At 43.2% G+C, this 12,164-nt stretch overlaps 1 protein-coding gene across 2 annotated transcripts in view; it reads left to right on the forward strand.

Annotated features, from left to right (window-relative positions):
* Xpo6 (exportin 6) overlaps window positions 1-12,164 on the forward strand; it is a 109,473-nt gene that overhangs the window by 54,103 nt on the left and 43,206 nt on the right. For both annotated transcript variants that reach the window (XM_027404693.2, XM_027404692.2), the window contains exons 7-8: window positions 2,502-2,955; window positions 6,441-6,567. In XM_027404693.2, the coding sequence (XP_027260494.1) occupies window positions 2,502-2,955; window positions 6,441-6,567 (581 nt within the window). The remainder of the gene's footprint in view (window positions 1-2,501; window positions 2,956-6,440; window positions 6,568-12,164) is intronic.

The raw sequence follows: 12,164 nt of genomic DNA on the forward strand, positions 1-12,164 counted from the left end.
AGGTTTTTTGTATTGAGTTTATCATAATCTAGGGGCTTGAGAGGTCTGTTGTTCTACAGAGCTGCAACCTAAAGGAGTAGACATAGGGAGGGAAAGCTGTCTTCTCTGTTGACTGGGGCAAAGGTCATATTGCCAGGGCAAACTGGGGACCAGTATGAAGCAGCTGAATTTACATTGTTTATGTAAATAATTGAGGTGTAAGAATAATTCAGTGAAGCCTTTAAATGGTATGCGCGTGCTTCTGCTTGTACCAGATGGCCAAAGAAGCTGTCCAGGTAGCACACAGCCTGGAGCTGGCACACACCTTCCTCTCCTATAAAAGCTTATGCGATGAGAAATAGTCTTGCATTTCCCCACACCCTTGAGGAAGTGCGCTGTTGAAATCAAACCTCTAAGCCCCAGGCTGTTCATGCAGCTTATTGATATAGACTTGCATTCTTGCAGAAGTCCTATAGAACCAGGAACACCCTATGGGTTTGGGTTGAGGGCTGTTCACAGAACACTACTTACTCAATCTGCATATTATTGTACTTATATTAAAAACTGTTAAGTCATTTTTCATACTGCTTAGAAACGGAGTTCTAAAGCCTATTTCAAGCCTGCAATAATGTGTGAACTTTGTGCTTAGTGGCAAAGCTGTTTTCACGTAGGTATTCCTGGTGGCTCAGCAGGTATACATTTTGCAGTATTTGAACAATTAAAAAATTTTGCAAATGTAAAGAGAACTGTGGTTTTGTAGCAATACTTGAATTTAAAAGTTTAAGTCATCAGTACAGGTCATGAACTTGTGCAGTTATAGCACTGAGTCACCTTGGTATATATGTATTGTTCGTGGGTGCATGTGTACCATGCTGCGTATGTGGAAGTCAGAGGACAACTTGTCAAGAGTAGGTTTTTACTTCCACCTTGCTTAAGACAGGTTCTCGCTTGTTTCTGTGTCTGTGCTGTGTATTCTAGTCTAGCTGGCCCCCGAGCTTCTAGGTGATTTCTCCTGTCTCTGATTCTGTTCTTGCCATGGGAGTGCTGAAGTTAGAACTGTGCACACTGCATTTGGCTTTTTATGTGGGGCTCTGGGGGTTACACTCAGGTTGTTAGGGTTCCATGGCAAATGCCTAAGCTATTTCCCTAACCACCACACTACTCCCACCTCCTCCTCCTCTCTTCTTCCTTCTTTCCTCCTTCTTTGTAAACACTTATTCCCTCTGTTTCTGTGTTTTTGTGTCTTGGTCTCTGTCTGTATGTCTCTGTCTGTCTCATCAGCCAGAGGATAATTTTGTTTCTGTCCTTCCCCTATGTGGATTCCAGTTATTGAACTTAGATTGTCAGACTTGGCAGAAAGGACAGTTACTTTCTGAGTCATTGTATGCCACTTCATCTGTGTGTGTGTGTGTGTGTGTGTGTGTGTGTGTGTGTGTGTGTGTGCGTGTTTTCTTTACTTTCAAACCTATTCTCTTACTCCCTCTTTCCCATAACAGACAGAAATGCATATAATGTATGGCCTTTTGTGAAAACTGATTGGTATCCATATATTTCACTCTGTAAATAATGTGGTAGTGTTGTGTTCTGATGCTGGCCTTTCATTCAACACTATTCTTTTTGTTTTCTCTCCTGTTGTATGACCTCTGCTTGCTTGCTGTATGAAGCATATGTCCTTAGTGTCTTGCTGGTCTTCTGACTTCACCGAGGAGCCTGGATTGCCTCAGGCTGCCCCTATACAAGAGCCTCCATCTGTCCCCATAAATCTGTGTGAGGGTTGCGTGGAATGTGCTAGGAAGAGAACAGTCATTTGACAGAAGGAGTGGTAACAGGGTTCCAGAATGGCAGAGACTAGCAGAGCTAAGTGAGCATTCCTGCAGCTTCTCTTGCCCTGTGTGATATTTGCCAATAGCCTTTTTTTTTTTTTCCCCGTGGTCCCCTGTTAGATTGCATTTCTAATGACTCAGCTTGACATAGCCTGATAAGCCAGCTGACCTTTTGCATTTCTTTAGAAAATCGCTTTTTCATACCTACCACCTGTTTGTATATCTGGATGCTTCCAGTGGTAGGCAACAGTTCTTTTTCAGGTTTGAAATTTCAGTGTTAGGAATTGTGGCTTCTTATACTCCACTATTTTTCTGGTTACAATCCTTTTCATCAGTGAGAAACTCTTATTTGGTAATGTGTTGCTAAACTCATCAGTATTTTTGTCAAGGTTTGTGATTTGATTGTATCAATAAATCTTCCTCTCATCATGGCCAGATTCTCGTTTTTTGTTGTTTTTCATAATTATGAAGCTTTGTCTTTGGTTTAAGTTTGTAACTCACTTGAGCATTTCAATATATATATATATATATTTTATATTTGGCATTTGGTATTATCTGTAGTTGGTATTGAATATAGAGCACATTGGTTTTAGGTATCACTTTTATAGTGATGAAAGTGTTTGGGGGAAAGGAGAATTCATTGCAGTGTTTTCAAGAAGTTTGGTACTGGGTATGGTAAAGCATGTTTTGAATTTCCAGGTGATTTACTGAGTAACCTGTTGCAGAGTCCTAGTTCAGCCAAACTGCTGCCCCAGCCTATCCCTGTGCTGGATGTGGAGAGTGAGTATGTCTGTTCCCTGGCCTTGGAGTGCCTGGCCCACCTCTTCAGTTGGATTCCTCTGTCTGCCAGCATCACCCCATCCCTCCTCACCACTATCTTCCACTTTGCTCGATTTGGCTGTGATACCCGGGCCAGAAAGATGGCATCAGTGAATGGCAGCAGCCAGAACTGTGTTTTGGGTCAGGAGCGTGGCCGACTTGGGGTCTTGGCCATGTCCTGCATCAATGAACTCATGTCCAAGAACTGTGTGCCTATGGAATTTGAGGAGTACTTATTACGAATGTTCCAGCAAACCTTCTACCTCCTGCAAAAAATCACCAAGGATAACAATGCCCACACGGTGAAGAGCAGGCTAGAGGAGCTCGATGAGAGGTAATGAGAACAGGCGGGAGTCGTGCCCCGAGAAAGGGCCTGGCTGTTTGTCACACCATGTCATTTGGTGTTTGTAACCCCCCTTTGATTTCAGAGTGTGGGGCTACTGATAAAGATAGAAAGGTAGGTGTTCTAAAATGGTGAGGCTGACCTAGAAGGGCTTGGGTGGTTAAGGGAAATGAACTGAGTGTAATAAGTACTAGTGTATTGTGTAGGCCTGTTGTCTCTTTTCCCCATCCACCCACCTCCTGTCCTCCTGTCCATGCTCCTGTCCCTCTTCCTCACTGTCTGCCTGCAGGTCTCATGTGTGCAGGAAGTGAGAGTGCTGCTACTTCATAGTCGAGAACAGAAGCGGTCTGCAGAGGTACAGGGTTACATCACCCTTCTCACTTGGTACTGCTTGTTGGTTTTCACTATTGAACTTTTCCTGAGTGGACATCTTGCAGAGTATAGGAATGCTATTAGTATTATGAGTGACACATAAATGTTAGTATTGTGAGTGTCACATAAATGATAGCAGTTGATCCAAGATAAGAGATATGTTCGGGTAGGTATGATTTAGTGGCACATACTTGCATTGCTTGGCTTCTGCCCTCTTGACCTAAAATTCCCCAGGCCCATTTTTCTTGAGTACAGAAGATGACCTCGGTGAAGTAGGCCAAGTCAAGGTTTCTTTATTACCTTTGCAGGTGACATTATCTGTTTATCTTAGGGCTTTCTGCTTCTCCCCTCCATCCCCAGTGGTGCTAGGGTGGGACCCAGGACCTTGTGCCTGGCAGGCAGGTCATCCTGCCACTGACCACAACCTCGGCCTTCTTTGCTAAACACAACCCTACTACTGCTATATAAAGGTGAAAGGCAACTGGCAGCTTGTAGTTCTGGCAGTCATTGGGCTGTTGAAGCTTCAAAGCAGATGCAGTGCATTATATTAGAAAATAGTTGTAGACTTCCTAGTGCAAAGTGAGATGAGAGCTTAGCTCTTGGCTTTGTTCACAGTAAGTGTGGTAGGCTATGGAGTCAGCTGCCGCAAGTCAGGATAGTTCTACTGCTCTTTTGAAGTGTGGAGCTTGAAGTTTTTCTGGTTAGAAATTGAGTGAAGGTTAGTTTGGTTTGGTTCATTGTAAATAAGCTTTGTGTGACATTTGCCTTTTATAGTCACAAAAGTACTCATAATCTAATAGGATCTTTTCTTAATAAAAATTTTGTTTGTTACATTTATTTATTTTGTGGTTGGGTGGGGGCACATGCCATGTTGTGTGTAAAGGTCAGAATTGCTGGAATTGGTTTTCTTTTCTACTATGTGAGTCCCTGGGATTGCACTTGGATCTTTAGTTTTGGCAGTAAGTGCCTTTATCTGAGCCATCTCTCTACCCCAGGTAGTATTTTCCCCTCATTATGTAGTTGTACCTTCCTATTTGAATTTAAATGTCTCACAATTCACACAATTTCATATCCTTTCTAGCATTGATAAAGAAAGGCCATCTTATCTTCATATGTTAATAAAATGTATATAACTTCTTATATCAACTGTGTTGTTTTGACTTGTCCTGGATCCGAAGTGAAAACTGAGAGGTGCCTCAGAGGAAGCAAAAAGGTGAAAGAACAGTGTGTGCTTGCTTCCTAGCGCCTGACCCCGACTAATTATAAGCCACTTAGTTCATGTCAGTTGTTTAGGAACTGCTTAACCAGGTCCTTGGCTTCTCTTCCTTCACACCCTTTCTAACTGTTTACTGTTCATTAGCATCTGTACCAGGAAGGTGGGCAAGGGGGAAAAATGAGGTGCAGGCACATCTCTAGCTGTACAGTAAGCTTTGTTCTTCTTTGGGTGGTAACCCCCCTCCCCCTCTTTTTGGACAAGGTCTCAGTACTCTGGTTGGCCTGGAATTTGCTGTGTAGCTCAGCCTGCCTAGGCTTGAACTTGTGGCATCCTTCCTAACCTAGCTTTACTGGGTTTCTAGGATTAACAGCATGAGTCCCCATACCTAGCTTGCTTTTTTCAGTGTGGGATGAAGAGTAAAATAGACTCGAGATTGCTGGATACTTTTCTTTAATGGGTAATCAATAAGCTGGCTGGCTGTTGTGTCTGAAGACCCATGTAAAAACCATGGAGCAGTACATATGTTGAGTAGGTGTCCCCAAGTAGTCCCTGGAGATGGCAGAGAGAAGGTGCTTTGTACTTTGCTTTCTCAGAACAACCGGTTAGTCCTGGGCTTGTGGCTCACATTTGAAACCCCCAGCCCTGGGGAGGAAGAAGGAGGAGTCAGGCGTGAGGATCACCGAAAGGTTGAGGCCAGCTTGGCCTACATAGTAAGTTCCAGGACCTAGAGCTTCGTAGCAGGATCTTGTCTCAAAAAACACAACATAATACAACAAAACAAACAACAACAACAACAACAAACCCAATCAATTGACAGTCTTACTGTCTGAGCCAGCCATCTAGAGGCCAGGCAGGCATTGGTCTCACTGAGGGAGCAGGTCTCAAGAACAGCAGGAGACACTGAATTTCTGGGCCAGCTTGGTTCTTCTGAAGAGGGTGGCTGTCTTTTTCCTTTTTATTATGTCGTGTATCTCTCCTTATTGCAGTTAATGATTTCAGAATTGCTTTTAGCATTCAGCCAGAACATAGTATGTCTAGCTGTTTTTGTTGGTCTCTGAAATGGGATTTATAAAGGCATATCCATCTTGATTTCTATTCACTTTTTGGTATTGAGGCGCTTAAAATGCCAGTTTCTGAAATTGATAGTGAAAGTGATAATGGAATGTGTTTAATAGCAGAATCCTTTTCCCCTTGTGACTGTGGCTGATTTGCTCTGCTGTGAAGTGTCTTGGGGATTGTGGGTCAACTGGGGAGTTCCTGCACAGCACATAGAAAGGGCATTGCACTAGGAGTGATACTGCCCTCTGCTGGGAGGTGATTGAATGATCTTGTGGGTCACTCTACCTCCTGGAGCCTCATCTATAGAGGCTTGTCTAGCTCTTACAGTTTTCGTCCCTTATATTTGAAAGTCGATTTTAGGGTGGAGTAGATGTGCAGTCCTTAAGTACTACATGTCAGAGGGGAGGACAAATTGGACTGTGTCCCTTCTAGATAGTCCATTTCAACTTAATGTCATTCCCAGCAAAGATCTGCCTTTCTAAATTTGGCAGATTTGAAGACATTGTCATCTCTCCAGTACCTTTTAACAGCAACCCCTTTCCTTTAATTGGGTCCTGACACTAATGTGTTAGAACATAGGTGAACTTGAGTTTATAGCAGGCAGGGGCAGAGGGTTTCTGAGGATTAGAGCTGCTTTTCTGCTGTGTTTCAGGTAATACAGAGTGAAGGATTGCTTGTCTCCTAGGTCATTGTTGCAGGCCTTTGTGTTTTTAACTGGAAATGTGTTTGTATAGTTCTGAACTGAGAAAGAGTTTGATTGAATTGAAGTTTTCTTCTGAGAAAGTGGCTATATTTCTTATGTCACCTTTTGTCCTCTTGTCTCATGTAGCTACATTGAGAAGTTTACTGACTTTCTGCGGCTCTTTGTGAGTGTTCATCTAAGACGAATCGAGTCCTACTCCCAGTTCCCTGTGGTGGAGTTCCTGACCCTTCTCTTCAAGTACACGTTTCATCAGGTAAAGGCCCAGACTGGTCTTCCTTTCCTAGACAGGGCTTCCTTCTTATTTCTAGGAGAAAGAGCCCCCCACCCCACCCCAAGCATTTCCAGTAGTCTTTACTATAGGACGATTAATGCGTTCAGTCTTTCTAAGAGTCCAGGGTTGTAGCTCTTACCATGTGTGCATATAACCTCCATTTTATAGATACAGAGACTGGAGCACAGAGAGCAAGGTGCTCAGGGATGTACAGTTCTGTTTGGAGCCAGGATTGGATTCCACAGTCCCATTTTTACTTTTCTTGTGCTAGACAAGTGGGCTAGAGGGAAAGTCTGAAGTTAGGGCCTTTAAAAATATTATTTCTTTTGGTTTTTTGAGATTATAATATAATCACATCATTTTTCCCCTTTCCTTCCTCCAGACCCTCCTATGTACCCTTCCTTGTTCTCTTTCAAATTCTGGGAACACCCCCCCCCCCCAATTAATTGTTGTGGTTGTGGGATATTTGTGAGTGTATGTGCGTGTGAGTGTGTCTTCCTAAATACATAAAGCTCTTTTTTTCTGTTACACAGCTGTCTGTCGAGCTCTCCAGAAGACTATACAGCAAAGCACTCACTAGTTAAGTTTGGGTGATATCCACTTTTGTCTCCAAAGGAACAAGGGTTCTTTGAGTTCCTTCTGGATTTTAGGAGCTAGATACATAACCTTCTACATAGCCCAAGATGGCCTTATGTTTGTGGTAATCCTTCTGCCTCAGCCTCCTTAGGACTGTCTTTACTGAGTTTGTTATCCCAGTTACCCACTGCTGTGTAAATACACACACACACACACACACACACACCCTACAACACACAGGATTCTAAAAAGCTTTGTTAAGGTGTAGTTTTTTACACCATGGAATCCTCTCACTAACTGGAGAGCTCAGTGAATTGAGTGTTGTGTGACCATCATTGCAGTCTGCTTTTAACACTAATAGGCTCTCCTTTTGCCCATTAGTGTGCTTTTACAATAGACTTTTCATTCAAGTATGGCATATGTCTTAGTTACTGTACTGTTGCTGTGAGGAGACACCATGACCAAGACAGTTTTTAAAGAAAGTGTTTAATTGGGGGCTTGCTTACAGTTTCAAAAGGTTAATTCATGGCATGGTGGTAGGTGGGTAGGCATGGTGCTGGAGAAGTAGCTGAGAGCTGGCATATGTTTCACAAGTTTTAGACAGAAAGAGGGCAGAAGTGGGCCTTCTTGTCATTTTGTAAAAGTTTAAAAATTAGAAAAGAACCACGAGATGGAACTGGCGCGATGGAACACAAACCGTAGAGTACATTAACCATATTTTATTAAAGGTGGGGGAGGGGGAGAGATGAGAACAGAACAAGAGGAGAGAGAGTAAGAGAAATGGGCAGTAAGAGCAAGAGGGTAGGAGAGAGAGAGGAAGGTAAGAGAGAGTGTGGGTGGGCGGAGGTCTGTCTTTTAAAGGGGTCATTTGTACCTGCATACAGACTTACTTCTCATGGATCCCTGGGCTGACCAGGGTACTGTCTGAGTGGATTCTGCCAGGTAACCAGGCAGGCCAGCATCCTAAGGCCTGAATTTTTCAGGCCTGGCTTGAGCTTTTGAAACCTTGAAGTCTGCCCCCAGTGACACACCTTCTCCAACAAGGCCACTCCCCCTAATCCTTCCTAAATAGTTTCCCAACTAGAAAACATATTCAAATGTATTATCCTGTAGGGGCCATGTAGAAAAAAAAGCACATTAACCATGCATGTACAGTTTGATGAATTGTTCCCAAGTGGACACAGCTGTTAGAGCTGCCACCCAAGTTAAGAAATGTATGTGCAAACAAAACAAAACAAAACAAAACAAAGTATATTCTAGCACACCAGAGATCCCTGCACATGCAAGTTTCTTTAAAGACTATTCCTATTAATTGTATTCTAGTAAATGAAAATCCATTCTGCTGATTTGGCTCTTTCTGGTTTGGGAGAAACTATGAATCCTTGATCAAACAGTCTTTTTGTTTTGTTAGTAGATAGGGCCTCATGTAGCCTAGGCTGGCCTTGAACTTGCTATGGAGCTAAGGATGACCTTGAGCTCTTGATTTTCCTGCCCCTACCTTCTAAGTGTTGGTATTATAGTTGTGTACTACCATCCCATCCACATCTTTCTTTCTTTTTTTTAGATGAGATTTTTCTATATAGTTCAAAATGGCTTTGAATTTGTGGTAGTCCTCCTGCCTCAGCCTTTCTGGGACTGTGATAATAGTTATGTAACCAGCTCAGCTGGCACATTCTTGAACATACTCTTTGATGTTGGGTAGTTCTTCCTGTTAGTATATCCCTGAGATGGTACTGCTGGATAAGTGGAGGCATCTGATGGAAAAGTTGACTTTAAAAAAAATTAGCTTTCCAGTTTAATGGGGGCTAAAAGATGCAAGGGTCTATGTGGAGTACTGTATGTGTATGATAAGCAGATGTTTGATCTGAAAAAAGCTTTTCTCAAAGAGGGTCAGGGTGTGTAAAAACTGGAATGCCCAGAGGTATCAGTGAGGTGAGCCATTCTTGGGAGCAGACAGTGGAGCAGGAGATCATAGGACCCAAGCTGAAGAATTGTCAGGGTGGAGGGGCCATTGCATGCAGAACAAGAAGAAAAACACGATGAGTGCACCAGACCTGTTGGGAAGAGATTGAAGAGCCAATGAAGAATAATAGGAGGCGAGGCTGGAGGTTAAAGCAGCTGCGTGGTGGGAAAGCTTTGAGGTAGATTCAGAGCTAAAGAACATTTGAGAGAATGTGAATCGAGTGTCAGTTAGGTTAACTGGAGCAGAAAGAAGAAATAAAGAGCTAGTGCTGAGGTCAGAAAATAAGGCTTATATGGGAGAAGGAACAAAAATGTCTTAAACACACTTGGATCCAGTTCTCTGTGTAAGCTCTGTTATTTCTGTTCCCTCTGTGTTTGGCACAACCCATTTTTATTTCTTTCGATTTCCTCACCTCAGAAGATGGATAATTCAGGGCCATCCCCCTGTGTGTATCTTTTGGTAGACTTGTATGTGTTTTCCACTGAACTGAAGGGGATTGCTTCATATATTGATATGTCATTTACAATTGGGAAAAGTGTCAGACACGGTCAAGAAGCAAGCAATCCTCCTCCCTCCCTTTACCTGGAGATTGTTTATCAGCTCAGCTGGCTTCGTTCTCCAGGCCTCCTGTATGAGAACCTTCCTTGTTAGATACAAGCTGACATGCTGAGGGGTAGTGAGCTTGGGGTGTGGGCTGTGCTGAGCAACAAGCTGAGGGATGGAAGTTGGCAGATGCTCCATGTTGGCTTACTGTAGGAGAAGCAGAGCAGAGTATTAACTTTTCCTGGGAGATGTGAACATATGTTTGTTCACCCCAGGTAGAGCACCAGCAACAGACCAAACCTATGGACTTACTAAGCGTGATTATAGTTGATGTACAATAGGTTATTTACAGGAGCATGGGTAATGCCCATACAGCTACATCACTATAAACCCCACCACCCCATCATGGATAGTGACCCACATGGAAGCTGCATCATAGGGTCCCCTTTCAGTTAGCATTTCACTTCCTGTATTGTCTAGCATGTTCTGAGATCATTTGCAGCTTTGTGTGTGTGTGTGTGTGTGTGTGTGTGTGTGTGTGTGTGTGTGTATGGGGGGGGGCTGAGGGGGTTGGGGGAGGTAATGTCTACACTCCCAGGTCTGGGTCCTGAGACCTTTTTTCCTCTAAGTGCTTGGGAATGTCCATAGTTTCATTGTTATAGAACTGGCTGTCACTATATTGTTCTGTTTATTAGTAGCCACAGCTACTGTTTTAGTTAGCTTTCTGCTGCTGTGATAAACACCATGACTACAACATGGAGAGGAAAGGAAACATGGAAAAGAATAAGTTATAGTCTCATTGAAGAAAGCCAAGGCTGGAATTCAAGATAGGAGCCTGAAGCAGAAACTAAGAGGAACACTGCTGTTGACTTGCTCAGCTACCTTTCTGCTATAGCCCAGTCTCATCTGCCTAGGGATGACATTGCTCACAGTGAGATTGGTCTTCCTACATCAATCAGTAATTACGAAATTGCCTTGAAGACATAGCCATGGGCCATCTGATCTCGGAAGTTACTTGTTGTGGTTCCCCTTTTCCTGGGTGACTAGGTTTATGTCAGATTGACTGCTGAAGCTATGACAACTGCTGGCCAGTTTTATGTCAACTTGACACAAGGTCAAGTGAGAAAATGCTTCCATAAGATCATCCGTAGTAGGCAAGCCTGTGGGGTGTTTTCTTGGTTGGTGATTGATATGGTAGGACCCAGTCAATTATGGATAGTGCTTTCTGGTTAAGTGGTCCTGGGGTATATAAGAAAGTGAACTGAGCAAGCCAGTAAGCCACCGTCCTCCATGGCCTCTGCTTCTGTTAGTTCCTCCCCTCACTTCCCTAGTGGTGGAGGAGGGTAATCTAAGAATTGTACGATGAAATAAACCTTTTCCTCTCCAAATTGCTTTGGTCATAGTGTTTTATTACCACACTAGAAACCTAACTATGGCACAGGCCAAGTTAATCTCTATTCTGAGATGGCATCATGTTATGTCAGGAGGAAAAGAACACCATATTACATGTGGTGTATTCAAGATGAGGGTAGAGTGCAGTTCTGGGGGCTTTAAGAAAACAAAATGAAGGAATCCTCAGGGTTTCCAGTTCTGTGCTCACTAACGCACTTATGATTGGGATGGTTCCTTGCTTAGACTATGTCTTGGAGTATACTTAGAAATTTTGTCTTTTCTGGATTTCATGGTCATTTTGGTGTACTATACAACATTTTGAAAGGAGCAGTCAGACTCTGATGTTACTTCTCCTTTTTTGCCCCCTCCCCCATTCTTCTTTAATCTGGGCTCGGCTGCAGTGCAGTCCTATGGCTGCTTCTCACCAGACACTTGCCTCCACTGTGACTCTCCTCTTGGGTAACTCTGTGAGCCTGAGATTTGTCTTCCAGCCTTTGTCTCACTATGTTCTCACCAGATCCTCATGGCCTTGCTTGTTTCCTTTCACCCCTTCTCCTACAGTAATGTCTGTGGTGGCACAGTGCAGGGAAAGGGCTTTGGACTGGAAGCTGAAGTTCTCATCCCTTGGTTGTCCTGTCATCTTGGGCAGGCAACTTCACCTTTGAGCCTTGAGTTTCTAAACTGTAAAATATGAGAAGCAAATGTTCACTTTCCAAGGCTGCTGTAAACCATTTGGAAGGGACGACTGGTGTCATCAATTACAGAACCCTGGGAGGGTTGTGAGTAATTAGTTAGCCTTCAAATCAGAAAAATAAATCCGAATATAGTTACTTATAATATATGGATCAGGGAGAGTTATGAAAATTTGAGTAATTCCAGAAGTCAGGTCAGTCTGTCTTCTTTGTTTCTATGGCTGATGTCAAAGGCCAGCACACGGGCAGTGGGTTTATCAGACGTGGGAGTGATGAGTAGTGCTTCCAGCTGTGCAGTGGTAGAAGCACACTTGTTTCTAGTGCTAGTAGTGTATCTGCACATTCGTGAGTGTAATACAGGTACAATGCCATAAGTGTGGTTTGGTTGTTTTTGTTTGTAGTAGCTCTTAAAA

The sequence above is a fragment of the Cricetulus griseus genome, chromosome 3, assembly GCF_003668045.3.
Source record: "Cricetulus griseus strain 17A/GY chromosome 3, alternate assembly CriGri-PICRH-1.0, whole genome shotgun sequence".
Lineage (NCBI taxonomy): Eukaryota > Metazoa > Chordata > Mammalia > Rodentia > Cricetidae > Cricetulus > Cricetulus griseus.